Source organism: Rhamphochromis longiceps, linkage group LG4 (assembly GCF_057381845.1).
Source record: "Rhamphochromis longiceps isolate RC_006_pf linkage group LG4, R_longiceps_female_GT1.1, whole genome shotgun sequence".
NCBI classification, from domain to species: domain Eukaryota; kingdom Metazoa; phylum Chordata; class Actinopteri; order Cichliformes; family Cichlidae; genus Rhamphochromis; species Rhamphochromis longiceps.
Window position 1 is genome coordinate 14,177,450 of NC_140560.1, and position 19,861 is coordinate 14,197,310.

The 19,861-nt window shown below is 42.5% G+C and overlaps 2 protein-coding genes across 2 annotated transcripts; both read right to left on the reverse strand.

Annotated features, from left to right (window-relative positions):
- Nucleotides 1-1,127: 1,127 nt before the first annotated feature.
- Nucleotides 1,128-6,557, reverse strand: tmem150b (transmembrane protein 150B). Its single transcript, XM_085405143.1, has 6 exons — nucleotides 6,478-6,557; nucleotides 3,745-3,804; nucleotides 3,532-3,599; nucleotides 3,232-3,359; nucleotides 2,929-3,106; nucleotides 1,128-1,520 (listed from the first exon to the last, which is right to left on the reverse strand). Exons 1-6 carry the CDS (start codon nucleotides 6,555-6,557, stop codon nucleotides 1,309-1,311), a joined length of 726 nt encoding a protein of 241 aa, XP_085261269.1. The 3' UTR covers nucleotides 1,128-1,308.
- Nucleotides 6,558-11,587: 5,030 nt separating this feature from the next.
- On the reverse strand, nucleotides 11,588-18,657 carry adsl (adenylosuccinate lyase). Its single transcript, XM_085403406.1, has 12 exons — nucleotides 18,461-18,657; nucleotides 16,799-17,002; nucleotides 16,667-16,711; nucleotides 16,272-16,351; nucleotides 15,989-16,160; nucleotides 15,844-15,890; nucleotides 15,642-15,732; nucleotides 15,462-15,531; nucleotides 15,236-15,383; nucleotides 12,541-12,721; nucleotides 12,054-12,230; nucleotides 11,588-11,908 (listed from the first exon to the last, which is right to left on the reverse strand). Exons 1-12 carry the CDS (start codon nucleotides 18,602-18,604, stop codon nucleotides 11,822-11,824), a joined length of 1,446 nt encoding a protein of 481 aa, XP_085259532.1. The 5' UTR covers nucleotides 18,605-18,657; the 3' UTR covers nucleotides 11,588-11,821.
- Between the last annotated feature and the right edge of the window lie 1,204 nt (nucleotides 18,658-19,861).

A 19,861-nucleotide genomic window follows, 5' to 3' on the forward strand; every position in this document is an offset into this window, starting at 1 on the left:
TCATCAAAGCCCCCCTCTGGTTACATCACACAGTGTGGAGTATGTGAAAGAATGCTCCCGAAACATAGCAGGACACCGGGGGCCCACTATTCCCATCTCGACCATACCCCTAGTGATTTTTTGTTGACATAAATAAAGATACAAACAAAATTAGATATGTTGATGTTCACAAAGCACGACCAAGATGTTACCAACAGACCCTGAGATAATATTCTAAAATAAATAAAGAACTTGGATGAGAGAAAGAGTTTGCATGCTGGAGCCAAGAGTAGGACCTCTCCCACTATCAGCATCAGCTATGAGAGCTTCATTGTTTTGCCCGCTGCAAATAGCCTTGACAAATTGCAGTGAATGCGAAACCTCCTTCTAAATTGGAGGTATCTTACAAAAAAACATGTTGGCATGCCACCAGAGGTGCATTTTCCCAGCAGCCCAATGATCAGCAGCCAGAAATGCTCAACAGCACCCCCGCTGGCCGGTGGTGTTTCTGACAATTATAAAAAAGGAAGTTTAAAGTGCAGGTAAAACTCAAGAATGAACCATTTTAAATGTATCTTACAGTACTCTTTCGTGTGTTACGCCATATGAAGGCCTTTGTTTCTCTCGTTTTCTCAATAACTCAACATTTCCTCCATACCGCCATCCTCCTTTTAAAGCTTCCTCCAGCTGACAGGTGGACAATGCTGCAGAAAAAGAGCTGATGTTCACTGGTTTTCACTGCGTGCAATCACCAGTTGATTTCACATCATGAAGATGAAAATAAGAAAACGCAAGAGAGGAAAAGAGGGTATATGAATGATTTTAAGAAGTGGCTTAAATAATAAGAGAGGGATCATGTAGAGGCTGTTGTAGCAGATTAAGATTGTTAAACAGCGCCATCATGTGTTAGTCTGTGGTTATTGCTGTATGGGACGAAGAAGTACCTGATTTTTGTCTATTTTCTGTATTTAACACGAGAACAAAACCTAAAACTAGCATTCACAAAATTTTCAAAATAATAAAAGGATAGACACGCGTCTCTGTACCCAAGTTATTTATTTGAAATTCTTCTAAAAATTTATAAATAGAAAATGCTGCCCGTATGGTAGTTGACTGTGTAATAGTAAAATAATTTACTAATGATAGTAATGACATAAACATGATGAATCACATCAAAAGATGCTGTCATAGATCATGAAACAGATCTGCCGTACTGAGTCTTCAAAATGGAAAACATGCAAATAAATTAAAAAGCAGTTCTATATATAATGACCGAACATAATGCATTCTGAACCATGTGTACTAGCACACAGATCCAGTACAGTGTTTTTAGCTAATTGTATTTATAACATAACCATTCATTTCTATTGATGCGTGGCTGCGGTCATTCGTAAACATTTGCTTCTGTACGGTGAGGCTGTGGCAGTCGATGTGTCTGAACTCGGCTGCAAAAAGGCCAAAGAGGCAGAAGAACGACATCACCAGAATCCATTCACACGCAGCAGCTCCAGAGGAAAAGCCTGTGATGTGGAAAATGGACACTGAAGGAGAGAAGAGCAGTTAAGGAGCACGATGCTGAACAACCGCACATCAGAGTAAATTCAATAGTAAGCCTAACACTAGTTGCTGCTTCATTGATGCTTTCAGACACTATAGTGTTTATTCTCAGCCCAAACACTGTCTGTGTATAGGGATGTATAGTCACAGCAGTGAGAGGGCTCATTTAAAATGCATGTGAGAAATAGCTCTTCACACAGTACGGTTCAATATGAGCTCAATGAGAATTCAGTCATTTAAAAAAGTTCGAAGAAATGGGAAACCACAGTCACAGCAAATACTGCATGTATCAGTATTTTTTCATGAATCTACAGCGGTCCTCAACACTTATTGCAATGCACTAGAAATACAGTGTTAAAACAAACGTATCAACACTCACTGGCCACTCTATTAGGTACACCTTGCAAGTACTGGGTTGGACCCATTTTATCCGCTTAAATTGTATTCATAGTACAGATTTCCATATTGACGTGACAGCATCACACAGTGGCTGCAGATTTGTCGTTTGCACATCCATGATGTAAATGTCCCTTTCCTCAACATGCAGTGGTGCTTTATTTTATTGAGATCTGGTGATTGTTCATGTGTTTTGAGAGAATTGGTTGAACAAACCAATTTTTGATGATTTGAGCTTCGTGACATGGCACTGGTAGGATAAAGTGAAAATTAGTACGCTGTGGTGAAAAAGGGTAGACTGTAGGATTCAAATGATGGTCATTTGATACTAATGGGCCCAAAGTGTAGCAACAGAAACCATTACATCACCAGCAGCCTGAACCTTTGATACAAAGAAGAATTGGGCCACACTTTGACGTTATTTGTGCCAATTTCTGACCCTACCATTTGAATAGAAACAGAAATTGAGACCAGACAACGTTTTTTTCAGTCTTCTGTTGTCTATCTTTGGTGAGCCACGTGAATCATACCCTCAGTTTCCTATTCTTAGCAGATCAGCGGTTCCGAAATACTCAAACAAGCATGTTTGGCGACAACAACAATTCAATGTTCAAAGACATTTAAATCGCCATTTTTCCCCTTTCTGATGCTCAGTTTGAACTTTACAGGTTGTCTTTACCGTGTCTTCTAAATACATTAAGTGGCAACCATGTGGTTGGACAACTGGATAGTTGCATTAACAATAAGTTTTAAAAAAAACTAAAGAAAAATCTTAATTTAATAGATATATTTTGAAGTTAGGTGATATAGAAATAGGTAGCTCATTCTGGACATATTCTTTAAAATTAAAATAACTGAAAATGTTCTTAAAATGTAAAAAAAATTAAAATAAATAAATAAATACAAATTTAAAAATTCTCCACAACTGAATATTCTTACTATGGGCAAAAGCATTATCTTGGATTGCATGAAGGAGTTTGAAGACAGGAAGGATACTAACAATAACCGTGACGGTACAGATGATGCAGAAGGTCGCCCTGACAGGCCCCACCCACCATCGGTCCTGCGATGGTTGAGCCCGATAAGTTAGATACAGCTGTACCCAGAAGTAGGCCAGGCCAAGGAAGAAAGCCAGGACTGCTCCCACAGTGTGAATAATCATTAAAACTGATTGCTACACAGGACAAGCAGAGGGGAGTGGAGAGTTTGATTAGCATACAGTCATCTTCATGTTATTTTTCACGGATAAAGTTTTAATCTTTAACAGAGTAAAACAAGTTCACAAGATAAAAGTGCTACCTGGAAGTTCCCGGTGACGGAGATCGATATGGAGGAGGTGAATCCTAAAACAATGCTGGCAATGTTGCCTTTTCCGTGATCACCATAGTCTCTGACCTGCTGGAAACGGATCGCCACGACCCACAGGGCTGAGAAACACGGACATAAGGTGGTTACGAAACGAACGAAAAATGACCAAAGCTGCAGAGAATCAAAGTGAAACTACAGCTCTGACAAATGGCAGCTGCTGTTGAATTTAAATGAAATCAGATAGCAAGCACTCTTCCTCTATATTGGGATATTTATTTGAATAATTTTTACCTAAAAAGCAGCAGATGTTGCAGACCTGGGAGAAGAGACAGCTCTGTGGGTTGGAAGTGTCACACTGGCTAGCAGCAGAAAGACAAATTAGTGAATCACGAGGTTCCTTTAAGGCTGTGAACATGACGACAGCAGCCTGCCAGTTCACCGTTATTTCAGTTTAAGTCCTTTATTCTGTACTCGGCTCTTGGAACAGAAAGGATTTACACCGACCTGATGTACGGGATTCCCTCTGTTAGGTTGACTGATCCATTTGTTACAGCTACTGCAAATCTGATGGAAAGAAATAAGGCTGTTGGTGACTGCTGAATGTTTGTGCCTTTGCAAGGGTATGATTAAACATTTTTTATATACATATATAACTGTTTGAGAAGCCAAGCATACTTATTATTGCAGATTCCCAAACTTGAGTAAAACTGCTTGTGACCATGCCAAGCTCTTGCACAGTCTTCATTTTAATGTCATCCCCAAATCTGATAAGTTTAGTCATTTTCCCTTATAGTTGTCATGCTCTCATGTTAAACTCAGTGCACACACAGACAGATGTGTAAACACCTGAAAACCACCAGGACCGAGTAGAAAAAAATCAAGCACCTGGGCAGGCAGACTGCTTCTACAAACATTTGTGAGAGAATTTAATATAACATAAGGACATGAGGACATGTTCTCTAGAGACACGAATCACACTTCTCCGTCTGGCAATCTGATGGACAAGTCTGGGTTTGGCAGATGCCAGCAGAACGACTGTGACTGCAATGTGCCAGGTGCAAAGTTTGGTGGTTTTGATTATGGCATAGTTATTCAGGAGTTGGTCTCAGGCCCTTAGTTCCGTTGAAGGAAACTCATAATGCATCAGCATACCAGGACATTTTGGACAGTTTCATGGTCCCAACTTAACTGTAAACAGTTTGGGGATGGTTCCTGTTCCAACTTGACTGCACACCAGTTTACGAAGCACAGTCCATAAAGACATGGGTGAGCGAGTTTGCTGTGGAAGAACATATCTGGCCTGACAGGAGTCCTGACCTCAACCCAACAGAACACCTTTGGGATGAATTCGATCAGGGACTGCAAGCCAGGGCTTCTCGTCCAACATCAGTGTCTGACCTCGCAAATGTGCTTCTAGAAAAATGGTGTCTGGGGGTGGGCGTCCGGGTACACACCGGCTCACTCCTTGGTGGCCGCTTATCGGGGCCTGGAGCCTGGGGCTCGCTCGGGCCACTTCGGAGGTGGGGTGCCCCCGGCCTCTCGGCCTGGGGCTCGGTCACTCAGGCACAGCTGGCTGCCGGCGGAGCTTACAGGCGCGTCACTGCAACTACCCCTGGCTTCTGCTCCCGCGGCTGCTGAGTGAGCCCTCATCTGGGACTCTCCTCAGCTCTTACTGGGACAGTGGCGCGGCTGCCCGTCTGTTGGTCTTCCTTGGTCTCTTGTGTTCTGGGGGCCTCTGGATGTCTGGAGTTTTGATCTCCTCCATACCTGCTTCATACCCTGGAAGCGGGGCTGTGGCTCCCCACACTCCCTAGCAGATCATTATATGGAGAAACCTTTGGAATACAAGCATGCTGATCCACACAGGTATGCACACAGGTGTACACACGGGTATTCACAGACGCGGACTACACCTTTCTTGGCTGCTGCCTCAAAGCACATTGTGCGCTGTCTATCTTGCGTGCTGCACAATATCGTTTATTATTTAGTATCTACTGCTAGCTAGTTTATTGTGATGGTGCTGTTTTTTCTTATTATGTTGCTCTTTGTTGTTTGCTTTCTCTTCTGTTTTTTTTTCTCCATACAGGTGACCCAGGTGTTTTTTTTTTTTTTTTTCTTTCTTCCCCCCTTTCTCACCGTCTCTTCTCCCCTTTGGTTTTCTTTCTCTCCCTCTCTTTCTTTCATTCTTTCTCCCTGTCCTATCCCCCAGTCATGTCTGTCCCGTTTGTAGCAACTGAAAATAAAATAAATTCATAATTATAATAAAGGTCAATCAAATGGACCAATATGGCAAGGCCATGATGATCCACTTGGTAAAATAAATCCGCTTGGCATCTTTCATGGCCTTAAGACAACAATTCTGATGGCTATAGATCCAAACGGGACACAAAAAAAAAGAAAAATGCTCAAAAATTCACATAAACATGGAGAGACTTCCTGGAGTGTTGAAGCTGTTATAGCTGCAAAGGGTGGGCCAACATCATTTTAAAACCTATGGATTAAAAATGGGATATCAGTCAAGTTCACATGAATGTGAAGCTAAACGTGTAAATACTTTTAGCAATATAATTTATATTAGCTAAACTGTTGCAGTTAGTGTGTTAGTGCTAAAGCTAATGTGTAATGCATCTATACCATGAAGACCCTAGGCAGTTCTGAGAGTAAAAGTTGGTCCAACATGGTGGTAATCAACTAAATAACTAACTGAGGGATACCTAACACATGCATATACTACAAGAAAAAACATGTAATATTTCTTATTTTTAGTTTTAATGTGGTCTTGGTTAGATTGGAACACATCTTATAAAATATATTTTAATCAACAATTGTATAGCTAACATAAAAATGAAAGTTCACAGAGAGATGTAGTGCAAATCCTGCAGGCGTGGAAGCAAGATGTTTAATATAAAGTACCTTTAGGCACCTATCCTAAGCTAAATATGTACTTTAAACTGAAGACAAACCTTATAGATAACCTATACTGCATGTTTTATGTCTTTATCAGTTTGCTTGCCCACAGCTTTTCACAGAGGCATGACTGAGCTCAACCTCAAGGCATGAATAGTTGCATTTATTGACACCAGCACAACACATGGGTTGTGAATACGTCCACATTTGCTGTACTGATTTACACAGACAAGAGGTCTGAATAAAGACCACTGCCAATGTGTTTGGGTTTGAGAAATAAGGTAAAACATTTTATGAGAAGTGAGTTAAGAAAGGAAATGAAACACTCACACAGTCCAAATGCCTGCAGTGCCAAAGAAAGCCAGGCAGACGGGGAGCAATGCCCACAGCTGCATGCTGCTATAGAGCATGTGGAGATAGATACAACAAAATCAAAGCAACCTTCTCTACAAAACAAAGTTTGAACTGTAAAAAAGAAACCTATTAAAGAACATATCGACTACAGCAGAAGGCGTGGCTAAAAGTAACAGTTTTACAACACCAAAACATTAAGTTAGAGTAACAATGAGTGAAAGAGGAGGCATTTATACTCACTCTGTGATGAGGGATGACTGATTGCAGGTTGAATGGTAGCTCTCTGTTAGCTTTTAAATAGTAACTCAGTAACTTCACCACTCCCATAATGACCCTAGGACATGACATATTGGACGCTATTCCATGACATTGCACAATCAAAATCATGACTCAACTTTCTCCAACAACATTCAGCAAATACGATCACACTGGTTATGGAGAATATGTGATGTGTATTACTCAATTTTAAATACACGTAGACATTGAGGGCTATCAGGAGGGGCTATGCGCTTACCTGCTGCTCTCGGGCAGGTAGCTCCATGCCCTCCTGGGTTTTAAATGCACCTTAGAACACACATGCATCAACACTACATATGAGCGGGCTGAGGGAGGTTTGGAGTCTTCACACAACCCCATTCTCTGTTGCCTGTTGGGGTGGGGGGGCTAGGAGGAGGAGTTGGCCGTCTGATTGTGGGGCCTCCCTGCTGCTGCGGAAGTCGGGGTGGTCTGCTTCTCTCCACCCCAGGGAAGAGGGTAACACTACCTGGGTCTGGGTGTAGTTTCCCCCTCCAGGGGCAAGGGTACCTAGACCTGGGTTATAGACTACGCTTGGGGAGTGTGATTGTGTGTACAGTGTCTATTTATGTATGTCTCCAGATGCCCTCAGACATCGGTGGTTCTTTGTGTCCAGGGATGGGCGTCCAGGTACGCACCGGCTCACTCCTGGTCGCTGCTTGTAGGGGCCTGGAGCCTGGGGCTCGCTAGGGCCCCTTCGGGGTGCCCTTGGCTTTTCGGCCTGGGGCTCGGTCACTCTGGCGCAGCTGGCTGCCGGCGGAGCTCATGGGCGCGTCACTGCAACCCCCCCTGGCTTCTGCTCCACAGCTGCTGAGTGACCCCTCATCTGGGACTCTCCTCAGCTCTTACTGGGACAGTGGCGCAGCTGCCCCTCTGTTGGTCTTCCTTGGTCTCTTGTGTTCTGGGGGCCTCTGGATGTCTGGAGTCTTGATCTCCTCCATACCTGCTTCACGCCCTGGAGGACGGGGCTGTGCCCCCCCCCCCCCCCCCCACACACACACACACCCTCTAGCAGATCATTACATGAAGGAACCTGTTACATACAAGTGCGCTCATGCTCACAGGTGTACACACGGGTGCTCACACAAACTACACCCTTTTTGGCTCCTACCTCAAAGCAAACTGTGTGCTGTCGATCTTACAATAATATTCAATATTTAGTATTTACTGTTATATTCACATAGATCATCGTGATGTTGTTTATTATATTGCTCTCTTTTTTTGTTGTTGCTTGTTTTCTCTTTTTTTCCTTTCTCAACAGGTGATCCAGGTGATTGATATATGTATTTTTTGTTTGTTTGTTTTGTTGGTTTTTGTCATTTAAAAAAAAAACAGTTGAAATGGACAAAATAAATAAGTAATAAATAAAATAACATAATAAAATAATAAAAATCTTTAATCAGTCATGAGACACGCTGGCACATCCCCTGACTGCAGAGGATTTAAACCACAAGCTCAACCTTGACGTGCAAATTAGCTTCATATGGCTCCAGTAGGGGGCGTACTTCTTCAGCCAGGAACTTTGCCACCTGAAGATGAAGAGCAGGGAGAAAAAAAAACATTTTTATACCATTAGTTTGTTAACAGTCCTCACAGTCACCAAGGGGGCAGCAGACACAGCTGCAGTAATAGGAGAGCTGCAGCTTGGCTGAAAACATTCATCTGTTGCCAGAATCTGAATAAAAATAAGGCTTTTTGTGCTGTACCTGCTGTGGAGCACGCCCAATAAAGGTCTTGGGGTCCAGCAAAGCATCCAGCTGCCCTAGAATGGGTGCAAAGTAGGGGTCTCGCTGGATTCTGGCCAGCAGGTCATTGTCTCCACCTTCCTGTTTAACCACAGCTGCTGCCTCTTGAACATGATCATCTCATGGCACTCCTGAACCCACATAGCAGACAGGTCTGGCCCGGAGCTGGAGTCAACCTGGCACTGCTGGCTGACTTCTGGCATGGTAAGTGGTATGTCATCCAGATATGGGCCAGGCCTGGCGTAGATAGCACTGTTTGTGTAATGGCATGCCACATCTGGCCGATTTTGGTTTGGTTTATGTGGCCCAGGCTCATAGAAAACAGGTCTGGCCCAGATCCGGCATCAAGCTGGCACTTCTGACTGACTGGTGTCATGGCAGGGTGTATGTCAACCAGATGTGAGCCAGGTCTGGCAATGATGGTGCTATTTATGTTCCTATTTTAGTTAGAAGACCCAAATGCCATGTTGCAAAACTATACTGCTATGGTAGGCAACTTTTCATGAGAAACTGGGAGCATAGGAGTTTCCACCACCCTGTTTGTTGGCAACAGATCAAATTGTGCATGGCTAACTTCTAAAATCACCCCGCTTCTCTACACACTTTCAATTCTGATTGGATCTCATCCCTGTAGAACATTCTCATCTCTTTTTTAAATCAGCGATAGTTTCATCACAGGTTTTGTCCTCGTACATTAGTATTTAACTATCGTCTTGTTTTTGTCAGGAGAAAAAAGAAGAAGAAAGAATACTGCTGTTGCTACTCCAAAATCTAAGGGATGCATAACTGGATGTCAAACTCACCTGTGTGACTTCTGGGCAAACAGGTGAGTCTTACCTTAAGACAAGAGAATGCTGAAACCATCATGCAGTGCAATGAGATTCAGAAGAAAACAAACAACAAACATGCGAAGCTTTTACTCCAACTCGTGGCTTCAGAGAGAACTTTGAAATTCTAAAAAGAACTCCTCCCAGTACCTGGAGTTCAAACTCCTTTTGACCGAGGAACTGATAAATACGTTCTCTCCAGAAATCAAGAAAAGGAAGCCCCAACCAGATGAGAGTGTAGGAAAATATGATGCAGTCCACATGTCTTTTTTCTTGGGTCTGCAGAGAATAAAGGTGGTCTTAATAATCATGTGCATGCTACCAGGTCCTGACTGTACAGATACTACGGACACATTTACACAGCTGTGAATTTGATGTGATGCTATAACTCTGAACTTTGAAAAAGATGTTGCATTAATGTAGACACATACAATAAGTAGGGAACAATGATTCTTAATTAGGATTAGGTAGCTCAAGTTTAGCTTCTGCGTTAGCCAGGTTTTACATGAAGAAATTTTCTCTACTGTAAAAAATGTTTGAACACCTGAGTGAAAGTCAACAAATTTGAAAATGGTATTGGTTAAATAAACCATGACTGGGTGGTTAAAAAAAAAAGAAAAAAGTATGATTTGCTAAAAGTATAGCTATGAGTGGCAATATGGGTTAACATTAACTAAAAGCAAGATAAAAGTGCAAACACTGTTTTATTTATTAAGTAAACATCATGAAAGGTGAATTTGGTCACTCAAAGCTGTTAAATGGTTTACCAGCTGGAAGTAGTAGATTACTGGTTGAAGTGGTGAGATTATAACTAAAACATTTAACCAGCTATAAGTGAGACATGCTTGGCTGAGCTTCAAATGACGTCATGATAGATTGGACTCCATATTCATCAACACAGAGTTGGTGTAAATCTCTACAATTAAGACTCATGATTGTGATACAGTGTTTATTGCACAATAATAATAATAATAATAATAATAATAATAATAATAATGGATTGGATTTATATAGCGCTTTTCTAGGCACCCAAAGCGCTTTACAATACCACTATTCATTCACTCTCACATTCATACACTGGTGGAGGCAGCTACAGTTGTAGCCACAGCTGCCCTGGGGCAGACTGACAGAAGCGAGGCTGCCATATCGTGCCATCGGCCCCTCTGGCCAACACCAGTAGGCAAGTAGGGTAAAGTGTCTTGCCCAAGGACACAACGACCAGGACAGAGAGCCCAGGGATCGAACCGGCGACCTTCCGGTTACAGATGCGATTCCTGAGCCAAGGTCGCCCAATGTTACCCAGGATTCAGTGGTTGAGTAAAAAGCTGTTACTTGTCGTTACTGATGGTTTCTTTCCTCTCTTCTCTGCCTTGCTCCTGTGCAGGAGGATCTCCCTGCCCAAGTCCTTTCTGACAGCAGACATCATCCTCACCACACTGCAGAACATCACAGAGGGTCTTGTGGTCTACCCCAAAGTCACCGAGAGACACATCCGCCACGAGCTGCCCTTCATGGCCACAGAGAACATTATTATGGTGATGAACAAGTCAAAAAATGCATAATAGACACAAAAAATGGATTACTGGCAAATTATGTAGTGGAGTGTGAGATAAAGCAACTTGACTTCATCTGTTTAAAGGACTTCGAGTCAGTGTTATGATAGATTTGGACACAAAAGGATACAGCTGATGACGAATGTTGTTAAACCCCATCATGCACTCAGAACGTTTGCTTCCCATCTATAAAGAGGGCATAGCTTTAATAAATTCACCCCAAACAGTTTTAGCATTTATGTTTTATTTATTTCAAGCAAACAATAATACTGCGTCAATGACAAATGAAACAACCAGGCAGGTTGCAATAGCACCAGTTGCCTATCAATGTATAGTCAACAAGAACAAATTACTGTTGTGCTGATAATGTCATGTGATTCTTTTAGCAACACAAGATTTCATCAGTTGTAAATCCAGTGTGAAAATACACAGTGGTTAACTCATTAATGACCAGCAGCTGGAGTATTGTGCAGCTGATGCTTTCCACCTTCTTCTTCCCGGTAACCAAAAAAAAATAAAAAAAATAAAAAAATAGAAAAGCACAACATACCTTCAACAGACCTTCCTGATTGGCAGAGCCATGACTAAATTTTAGCTTGAAATTAGTTTGAAATACACAACTTGAAATTTCACGTTATGGATAGCCGCCCCCCCCCCCATTTTACTGTTTTTATCAGTCTCGCTTCATCTCATCTGTTATAACTTCACTCTCCACTGCGGCTGGTTGACCAACAACAGTACAAGCAAGAGCGGCCCACACGCTGGTTGTACCACACACTTTGTGCGCTGCCTCCATCTGACAACAGAGCTCGCTCCAGGCAGACAGACGGTCAGTCCCTAGAGTGGAGTGGACAGCAAACTCTGCTCGACCATAAAACCAGCTCAAGACATCACTGATGTTTTAAAGCACAAGCTCAACCTTGACGTCCATATTGGCCTTATACGGCTCCAGTAGGGGGCGTACTTCTTCAGCCAGGAACGTTTTCACCTGAAGAAGAGGAGCAGGAACAAGAAAACAAACTATCATCAAAGGGGGTCAACAGACACAGCTGCAGTAATAGGGGAGCTGCAGCTTGGCTGTAAACATTCATCTGTTGTCAGACTGAACAAAAATAAGGCTGTTCATGCTGTACCTGCTGTGGAGCACGCCCAATAAAGGTCTTGGGGTCCAGCAAAGCCTCCAGCTGCCCTAGAATGGGTGCAAAGTAGGGGTCTCGCTGGATTCTGGCCAGCAGGTCATTGTCTCCACCTTCCTGTTTGACCACAGCTGCTGCCTCTTGGGAGAGAACACGGATTTTCTCGTGGCACTCCTGAAGGAGACACAGGAAAAAACAGAAACATTAAGGTGGAGCTGACTTTAACAGCCATGTTGTTGGGTCTCCATGTCAGGTCTGGTTATTGGTAATCAGCTTCTTCATTTAAATGGTCAAAACACTGGTTACTAGTCAGTAAGATGAGCTCACTTCAGTCATCTGTTTTTCTGGTTACCGCTGGCATTTTCTGCCCAGTAAACCATCTCTCCTGATCAAGCAAAAATGCATTCATCCAGTTATGTTCAAATTGTTATTGTGTCCATTCTTACTCACAGAGGAGAACTCCTCACAGGGTATTTTCTCCTACCTGTCTGTTGCCTCCTGCCTTCACTATCGCCATAATAATGTTCTCTGTGGCCATGAAGGGCAGCTCGTGGCGGATGTGTCTCTCGATGACTTTGGGGTAGACCACAAGACCCTCTGTGATGTTCTGCAGCGTGCTGAGGATGATGTCTGCTGTCAGGAAGGACTCGGGCAGGGAGATCCTCCTGCACAGGAGCAAGGCAGAGAAGAGAGGAAAGAAACCATCAGTAATCACAAGTAACAGCTTTTTACTCAACCACTGAATCCTGGGTAACAATGTGCAATGCATTGTAGGATGTGTAGTTCTTTAACCATTAACGCAATTATGTACATCGTCTTTTACTCTTGCTTTCTTTTCTTTTTCCCCCCTTTAGGTTTTCTTCCATTTTCCCTTCATGGCCACAATTCCTCTCTTAGCTGTTTGGCTTTGTTCAAGGCCTCAAACTCTCATGGATTTCCTGAAGAGTCAGTGGAAAAAATGAAGGAGAAATCCACTTTTAAAAACAGTCTCCTTAAAAAAAGTGGACAGTCACTGTGGCCCTCCACTTGGGACACCCACTCCTAAGTGCAGGGTTCATATGCATTTTTCAGGGTCCAATTCAAGCACTTTCAAGGTCCATTTTCAAGCTTTTCCAGTAGATTACCAAAAAAAATTAAATAAAATAATGCATGTTTCACTTAGCATCACCTTAGTAAGACCATGTAAAAATGAAAACAAATCATCTTAGGTCAGTGGTTCCCAAACTTTTTTTGCTAGGTCCCCTTTGTTTGACAAGAAAAATGTTCGCGACCCCCCCCCCCCCCCCCCTTCTCGCGCACACGCATAAACACATCCTCCAACCACACACACCCTTATTTTGCTCCATTGCGTTTTTCTTTCACACCTCAAACATTTAGTAAACAGTTAAGCAAATACAAGTAATCTGCAATAAATTACAGGTAGTAAGGAAATAAACTACTAACTCTTTTGCGCTACGTGCACACATACACGGGTATTTTTGAAAACGCAGCTGTTTTGTCCACAAGTAAACGGCGTTTGGAATCACCGAGAACGGAGATTTTTTTAAAACTCCTTTTTTGCGTTTACGTGTGGACGAGGAATACAGAGTTCGTCACGCAATGTCAATGGTATGTGCCTTTTTTCACGTCACACGGTGCGCCACGTTATTGTTTACATGAGATGAATAGCAGAATGGCAGATAGATTTACAGTATTTTGTCTCTGACTATCTTCAGGTTTTACAGGCTTACATATACACACACAGTTACTGTCGATCCATTTAGAAAGGCAGAGGCGTCACGGTGTGATTATTTTACGTGTCGCTGGTTTGTTTTTTTCCTGTGTAATAATATTCAACATTGCTATCAATACATTTTTCAAAAAAGCCTCAAAAAAGCAAAATGGGTTTAAACACATAAACAGCTGTGGGATACTGTTTGTCTGTGATTTGGAGAGCCCAGCGTGGGAAAACATATTCAGCGATGCTTCATCTCCTGCTTTGCGTTAGTGTGGGCGCCCCCTGCTAGCAGTGTCCAAGCGTTGGGTTTTTTTTTTGTTTTTTTTTTGCTTTTCATACCGCGCCCCCCCTGCAATGGCTCTGCGGGCCCCACACTTTGGGAAGATCTGTCTTAGGTCAACTTAAATGTCCTTTTTTCCCCCCCTTTAAAATAGAGAAAAACACACTGCATAAAAATACTGAGAAAGGAAATGGTTGTGTTATATGCATATAGTGTACAAACTCAAAAAAAAAACAAAAAAAAAAAAAAAACATTTCTCTTAATAATTAAGATGTGCAAATGTGAACAAATCAACTTGTAAAGATATTCATCTCCACTTGAAGAAACAAAAAAAAAAAAAAAAAGCTCAGAAAACCCCTGGAGGCCTAACAGGTTAAAGTTAATTCTCAATAAAACTAACTGTAAGTTGTTTAACTACATTGTTGTCTGTATTATTGTTAAAGTCCTAAATGATTATCTTTAAAGTGTTTGTGCTAATAACATCATGCACAGTAAGACAGTCATGGAGAACAGCACTGACTGGAACAGGCTTTGAACATAATCCCACATAGCAAAATTGGTATGGCCCGGATCAGGCCCACACAATGTACTTACACATGGCCCGAATACCACAAAGAATGACGGCCCTTTGGTGGACCAGACCTGGTTTGCCAGAGGTGGCCCACACATGGGCCAGCACAAGGCCAGTTGCATACACACTGGTGGTCCTGTGCTGGCCCATGTGTGGATTACCTCTGGCAAACCTGAGCTGGGCCACCAAAAAGGCAGTCATTCTTTGTGGTGTGTGGGCCATCCATAGGTGGTGTGCAGCCACGGGCCAGTTGTAGACACACTGCTGGCCAAGAACAGTTTCAGCTCTGGCCCCAGATATCAGCCTAATGTGTACCTTAATCAAGCCATGTAATAACAACATGTGCCAGAACATGCAAAAAAGTGCAAAAGTAACATGACGAAACTCTGTTCAGACAGTGAATGGACTGATTCTTATATAACTTGACCTGGAAAAATTTTAAAATTCAAGCATTTTTAAGGATTTCAAGCACCCGTACAAATCCTGTAATTGGGAATCATTGTTCACTACTATTTATTGTACGCTTCCACACTGATGTAATATCTACTTCACAGAGGAGAACTGCATCATACCAAATTCACAGCAGTGTAAGTGTGTCTTTGTGGGCTGACCTGTTGGCGCTGTCATCCAGTGTCCTCTCCAGCCACTGGACTGAGGCAGTCTGCAGGGGGTCGGCCATCAACGCAATCAGATGTCGGGCCAAGCTACAGCAGCGTTCTGCACGCATGGGGTTCCTCTTGTAGGGCATAGCACTGGAACCTGGAAGAGGAGCAGGCAAAGCTTTAGGCTGAGGCACAGTTTAACAGGTAAAAAGTGCTTTTGAATGAGCGAACGTACCAATCTGCTCCTTCTCAAAAGGTTCCTCGATCTCTTTTAGGTTGGCCAGCAGGCGGATGTCTGTGCAGATCTACAGCAGATGACAGCAAAAGTTTAGACTCAGTTACATCAGCTTTTTGAAAATCCTGAGCTCAAGACCCAAGTTTCTTTAACCACCACTAAATGTAGACATTTCCTCACCTTGTGCACAGAAGCTCCCAAACTAGCGAGCCTGGACAGGCAGTCTACGTCCACTTTGCGACTGTACGTCTGTCCAGTCACCAGGTAGGCTCTGGATAAGAATGGAACAAATGAGTTATAGCCTGTGTTTCAAACTGTTCCTACTTGGACCATGTTATAAAAACATGTCAGTCAACATTGGAGACAGGAGTTTGATACTCACTTCTTAAAGCCAGCCATCTCTGTCACCATCTTGTCAAGCTCTTCCACCTGGTGGCACAAAAGGAAAACTGACATTAAAAAGTCATCACAATACGGTGCTGTGGGACTTCAGAAAGCACCCACGTGGTTCTTATGGTTGTTTATACCTTGTCATGGTCCCCTTGAAAGAGCTGCAGGAAGCTGGCCTGGGTGCCTGTGGTCCCCTTGACTCCACGGAAACGAAGATCATCGCGGGCTCGCTCCAGGTTCCTCACATCCATCACCAAATCCTGCAGCCACAGACATGCTCGCTTCCCCACTGTGGTCAACTGAGCAGGCCTGTACAGAGAGCAGGAGAGGGGCACAGTGGGTGTGTTTGACATCAAAGTTGGACAGCTCCATCAGTCTGATGAAGGCCTATGAAAACACTGCAGCTGCAGTCGGACTCACTGGAAGTGTGTAAAGCCGAGCGTGGGGAGGTCGGCGTATTCCTCTGCAAAGTTTGCCAGCCGGTCGATGACTCTGGCCAGCTGCAGGAAAAACAAGCCTTTAATGATGCAAATCAGGGTGTCAAACTTATTTTACATCGTGGGCTACAAACAGCCAGCTTTGATCTTTAGCTCCCAGAAGCAGTGAAGATGCGTAATAAATGTAACCAACATGTTGGATAGCCTGTCCTGTCATCTTTAAATATATTTTTTCATGAATTCAATGAAAATGTCCTGTTAGTTTTTTTTAAATGGACTCACTGTAAAAACAAAAAACTAGCTGACAAGCTTGTTTGATATTAATATATTCATTTGCACTGTTTTCATAGAATTTCTGGACAAACAGGTGAGTCTCACCTTAGGCAAGAGGATGTTGAAGCCATCACGCAATGCAATGAGATCCTGAAGAACAGAAATGACAAACATGAGAAGCTTTAAAGAGTCAAAACTCATCACTGCTGGGTTTATTTATGCAATAGTCATACTTACAGTATTGTCTCCCACATAGCATGACGTAGCTCCGAGGTGGATGATGGGAGCAGCTGTGGGGCAGCAGTGTGCAAAGGTGTGGACGTGCGCCATGACATCGTGCCTCAGCTTTCGCTCTTCTTCAGCTGCCATGGCAAAGTCAATGTCCTCTGCATGGCTCTCCATCTCTGCAATCTGAGCATCAGTGATGGGCAGACCCAGAGCCTGAGGAGGAGAACATTGAACACAGAGACATGATGACAAACAGGAATGGAGGTGGAGCTTTTTGACTCTTGATAATACAGTTTTTTACTTTTAAGATATTCATTTATTAACAGTTACAAATGGAAATATATGTTTTTATATAAATACAAGTTTTATTATAAATACACATATTTGCAGTATTGGCTCTTCTGTTGATGAAAAGGACGTTTGGGTAAAAGTCACACTGTGACTTGCATTGCTAAGCTGATAGCAAACAGCCTGCTGTTCATTAGTCATTAGTCTGTCAGCATGTCTTTTCTCCAGTTTTGATCATCATGTGCTGTCCTCGTGAGGAGGCACAGGCGCTCAATATGCTGATTAGACTGGACTGTATTCTGTTGGGACACCGTAGTCACGTGATTCCTACAGCACTACAGATTGGTTCCAGATAATAGAGTACCTCGCTCCAGTCAAAGGGGTCATAGGTCAGACTGGTCAAATAAAACCTCAGTAGAGAAGAGAGCACAAACACAACAGCATTTAGCCAGAGTAACTGTTACTAATTTTCCCGCCGGGTTATGGCTGAATTCCAGTGGAATGACGGTCCCGTCGTAATAGACGTTCCAGCTATGTGTTCCAGCCCTAAACCAAACTTATCCCTAACCATAACTAGCTGTTAAATGATGTAAAATAGTGTTTTCCAAAGCGATTTTCAGAAAATGAACGAACATGTGTAGATTGAGTCCAAACGGTTCTCATGTGCTCTCCTTTTTCCGATGCCGTCATGTAGGAATGTGTTGGGTACCAGAAAGCATATAATGTTGACGATTTGTCACCTAGCGTAAAATATTAGGCTTAGGGAGTGAGAACGTGTCTGACCACTACCGGCACACTTTTGCACCGGAGGTTTTCGGAAAGCTTTTATTTTGGTATTTCCGTTGATCCATACAATAAATTTGCATGTTAGCCTACACATTTAGATTTAATATTTAACATTTAGATTTAACATTGTGTTTTAAATATGAAAAGTTGCAAATATCATAGGTCATAGGTCAGACAGGTCAAAAAAAAAACCTCAGTAGAGAAGACACCACAAACACAACAGCATTTAGCCAGAGTAACTGTTACTAATTTTCCCACTTGAAGAGCTTTTCGTTCACAGGAACATTCGCTGTCGAGAGAGCAGCAGCTGTTCAAATAATTCAGAACATGTACGCATGCGTGTCGAAGCTCACGATGGCTCTGCGATGGGAAAATACAAACTGCAGATTTTCAATTATAGAATCTCATAATAATGTTGACAGATGTTCATTTAAAATATGACCTATGACTTCCAGACAAAGACACTGATTACTGTATGGTAGCAGTCTGCTCAGTCAGCACCGGGTAGCATGCGCACGACTCTTAAGACCTCCTTATAACTATGTTTAGAGCAGGAAACTTGATAGGGCTCTGTAAAGGTCGCGGACTATATCAAACCTTCTCAGCTTTGGCGAGGAAAATCCACAGCTTCCTCCAGGTGGTGAACTTCTTTTTGTCGCTGAAGTTGTAGCTCATTTCTTTGCTGGCGTATCTGGACACCAGAGGTGAGCGATACTTATTCATCTCTTCTGCTCCAGCCATGGTTGCTAGAAAAGTGAACACTGCAGGGTAGCGACAGGGTCTTCAGCTTCTTTCCCCCGCCCCGCTCTTTTTCTTCTTCCTCTGGGGTCTTTATAGCAGTTGAACAAACTTACAGTTGCATTACTGGCCCCTAGTGGACTGCGAAAGTAACACCTACCTTATTTCGTGTAATTTGAATGCATTTTGTGCCAAGAAGTCAGCCTTTGATCTCGTAGACTTTTCTATGTGAAACGGCTCTGCTTCTTCTTTGTGCCCTCAGCACCAAGCTGTGGCATCCCTAGTGGCACTCTCACAGCTGTTTATGGTGAGTCCATGAAATGATGCCACAAGATGCTGTGGCATCTGAGGGTGATGCCACAGCTCCAGAAAGATATTCTGGCACATTATGAGAGCTTGGTCCACATTGCCAGCAAAAAGTCAAACTCGTTGAATCACTTGGCAATTATATTCACATTATTTATTCACTTTGTCCTTTTGAATTTTCTAGCTTATTATAGATTGTAGTTGAGCCAGTGGCTCCTTCACTTGTTGCTCCTGTATTTTCCTCAATGCTCAGTGTGTCAGATCTTTCGCTACTTCTCTGCCTCGTTAGGTAATAATGATACTTTTAAGGCATATTGCATATTTGCAGCTCTGGAGGTCAGGCTCACTAAATTGGAGACCCAGCTCCGCACCCTGGAAAATCCTTTCCGCACCCCTGCAGGCAAAGACAGCTTTGCTACCATTACCGCTGACCCAAGCATATAAGAATGATGAAAAATCTGTGCTTATCAGTTGCATTTATCTAATATTAAATAACTCACAAAAAATGCAATTTCATCTATTTTATTTGTCAAATTTTCAGTGTATTGTTGTATAGGGTATACACGGGGTTCCTTATTTTTTTTTCTTATTATTATTTTAATAAAATGCAACTCTGGAACTGCCGAGTGTCCCCAAAAGAAACAGATAAATCAGGACTATTTCAACAAAAATTTCAGCTTTATCATATGTGGATCTACAGCTTCCTTCAATGTGTGAATTTCTTCCTGCTGGCCTATTGTAGTGTCTTGAGCTTTTTTTAATACGTATAATATTCAAGAAAAATTTGAAACAACTACCTTCTGTTGTTGTTATTTTGGAAAATAAAATTTGTTGTTTGTTGTTTGAAAAACTATTTATATTCAATTTTCAATTCAATTCAATTTTATTTATATACGGCCAAATCACAACAGCAGTCACCTCAAGGTGCTTTATAATGTAAGGTAGAGCCTACAA

Excerpts from the sequence above, each read along its gene's own strand:
- adsl (XM_085403406.1), bottom strand. The coding sequence starts at position 18,604 with ATGGCTGGAGCAGAAGAGATGAATAAGTATCGCTCACCTCTGGTGTCC. Across the intron at positions 16,352-16,666 it reads TCAACATCCTCTTGCCTAAG|CTGGCCAGAGTCATCGACCG; the intron begins GTGAGACTCACC and ends TTTTTCCTGCAG. Across the intron at positions 15,733-15,843 it reads GAGATGGCTGGCTTTAAGAA|AGCCTACCTGGTGACTGGAC; the intron begins GTGAGTATCAAA and ends ATTCTTATCCAG.
- tmem150b (XM_085405143.1), bottom strand. The coding sequence starts at position 6,557 with ATGCTCTATAGCAGCATGCAGCTGTGGGCATTGCTCCCCGTCTGCCTG. Across the intron at positions 3,805-6,477 it reads ACTGCAGGCATTTGGACTGT|ATTTGCAGTAGCTGTAACAA; the intron begins GTGAGTGTTTCA and ends TCTTTCCATCAG. Across the intron at positions 3,600-3,744 it reads GAGGGAATCCCGTACATCAG|CCAGTGTGACACTTCCAACC; the intron begins GTCGGTGTAAAT and ends TTCTGCTGCTAG.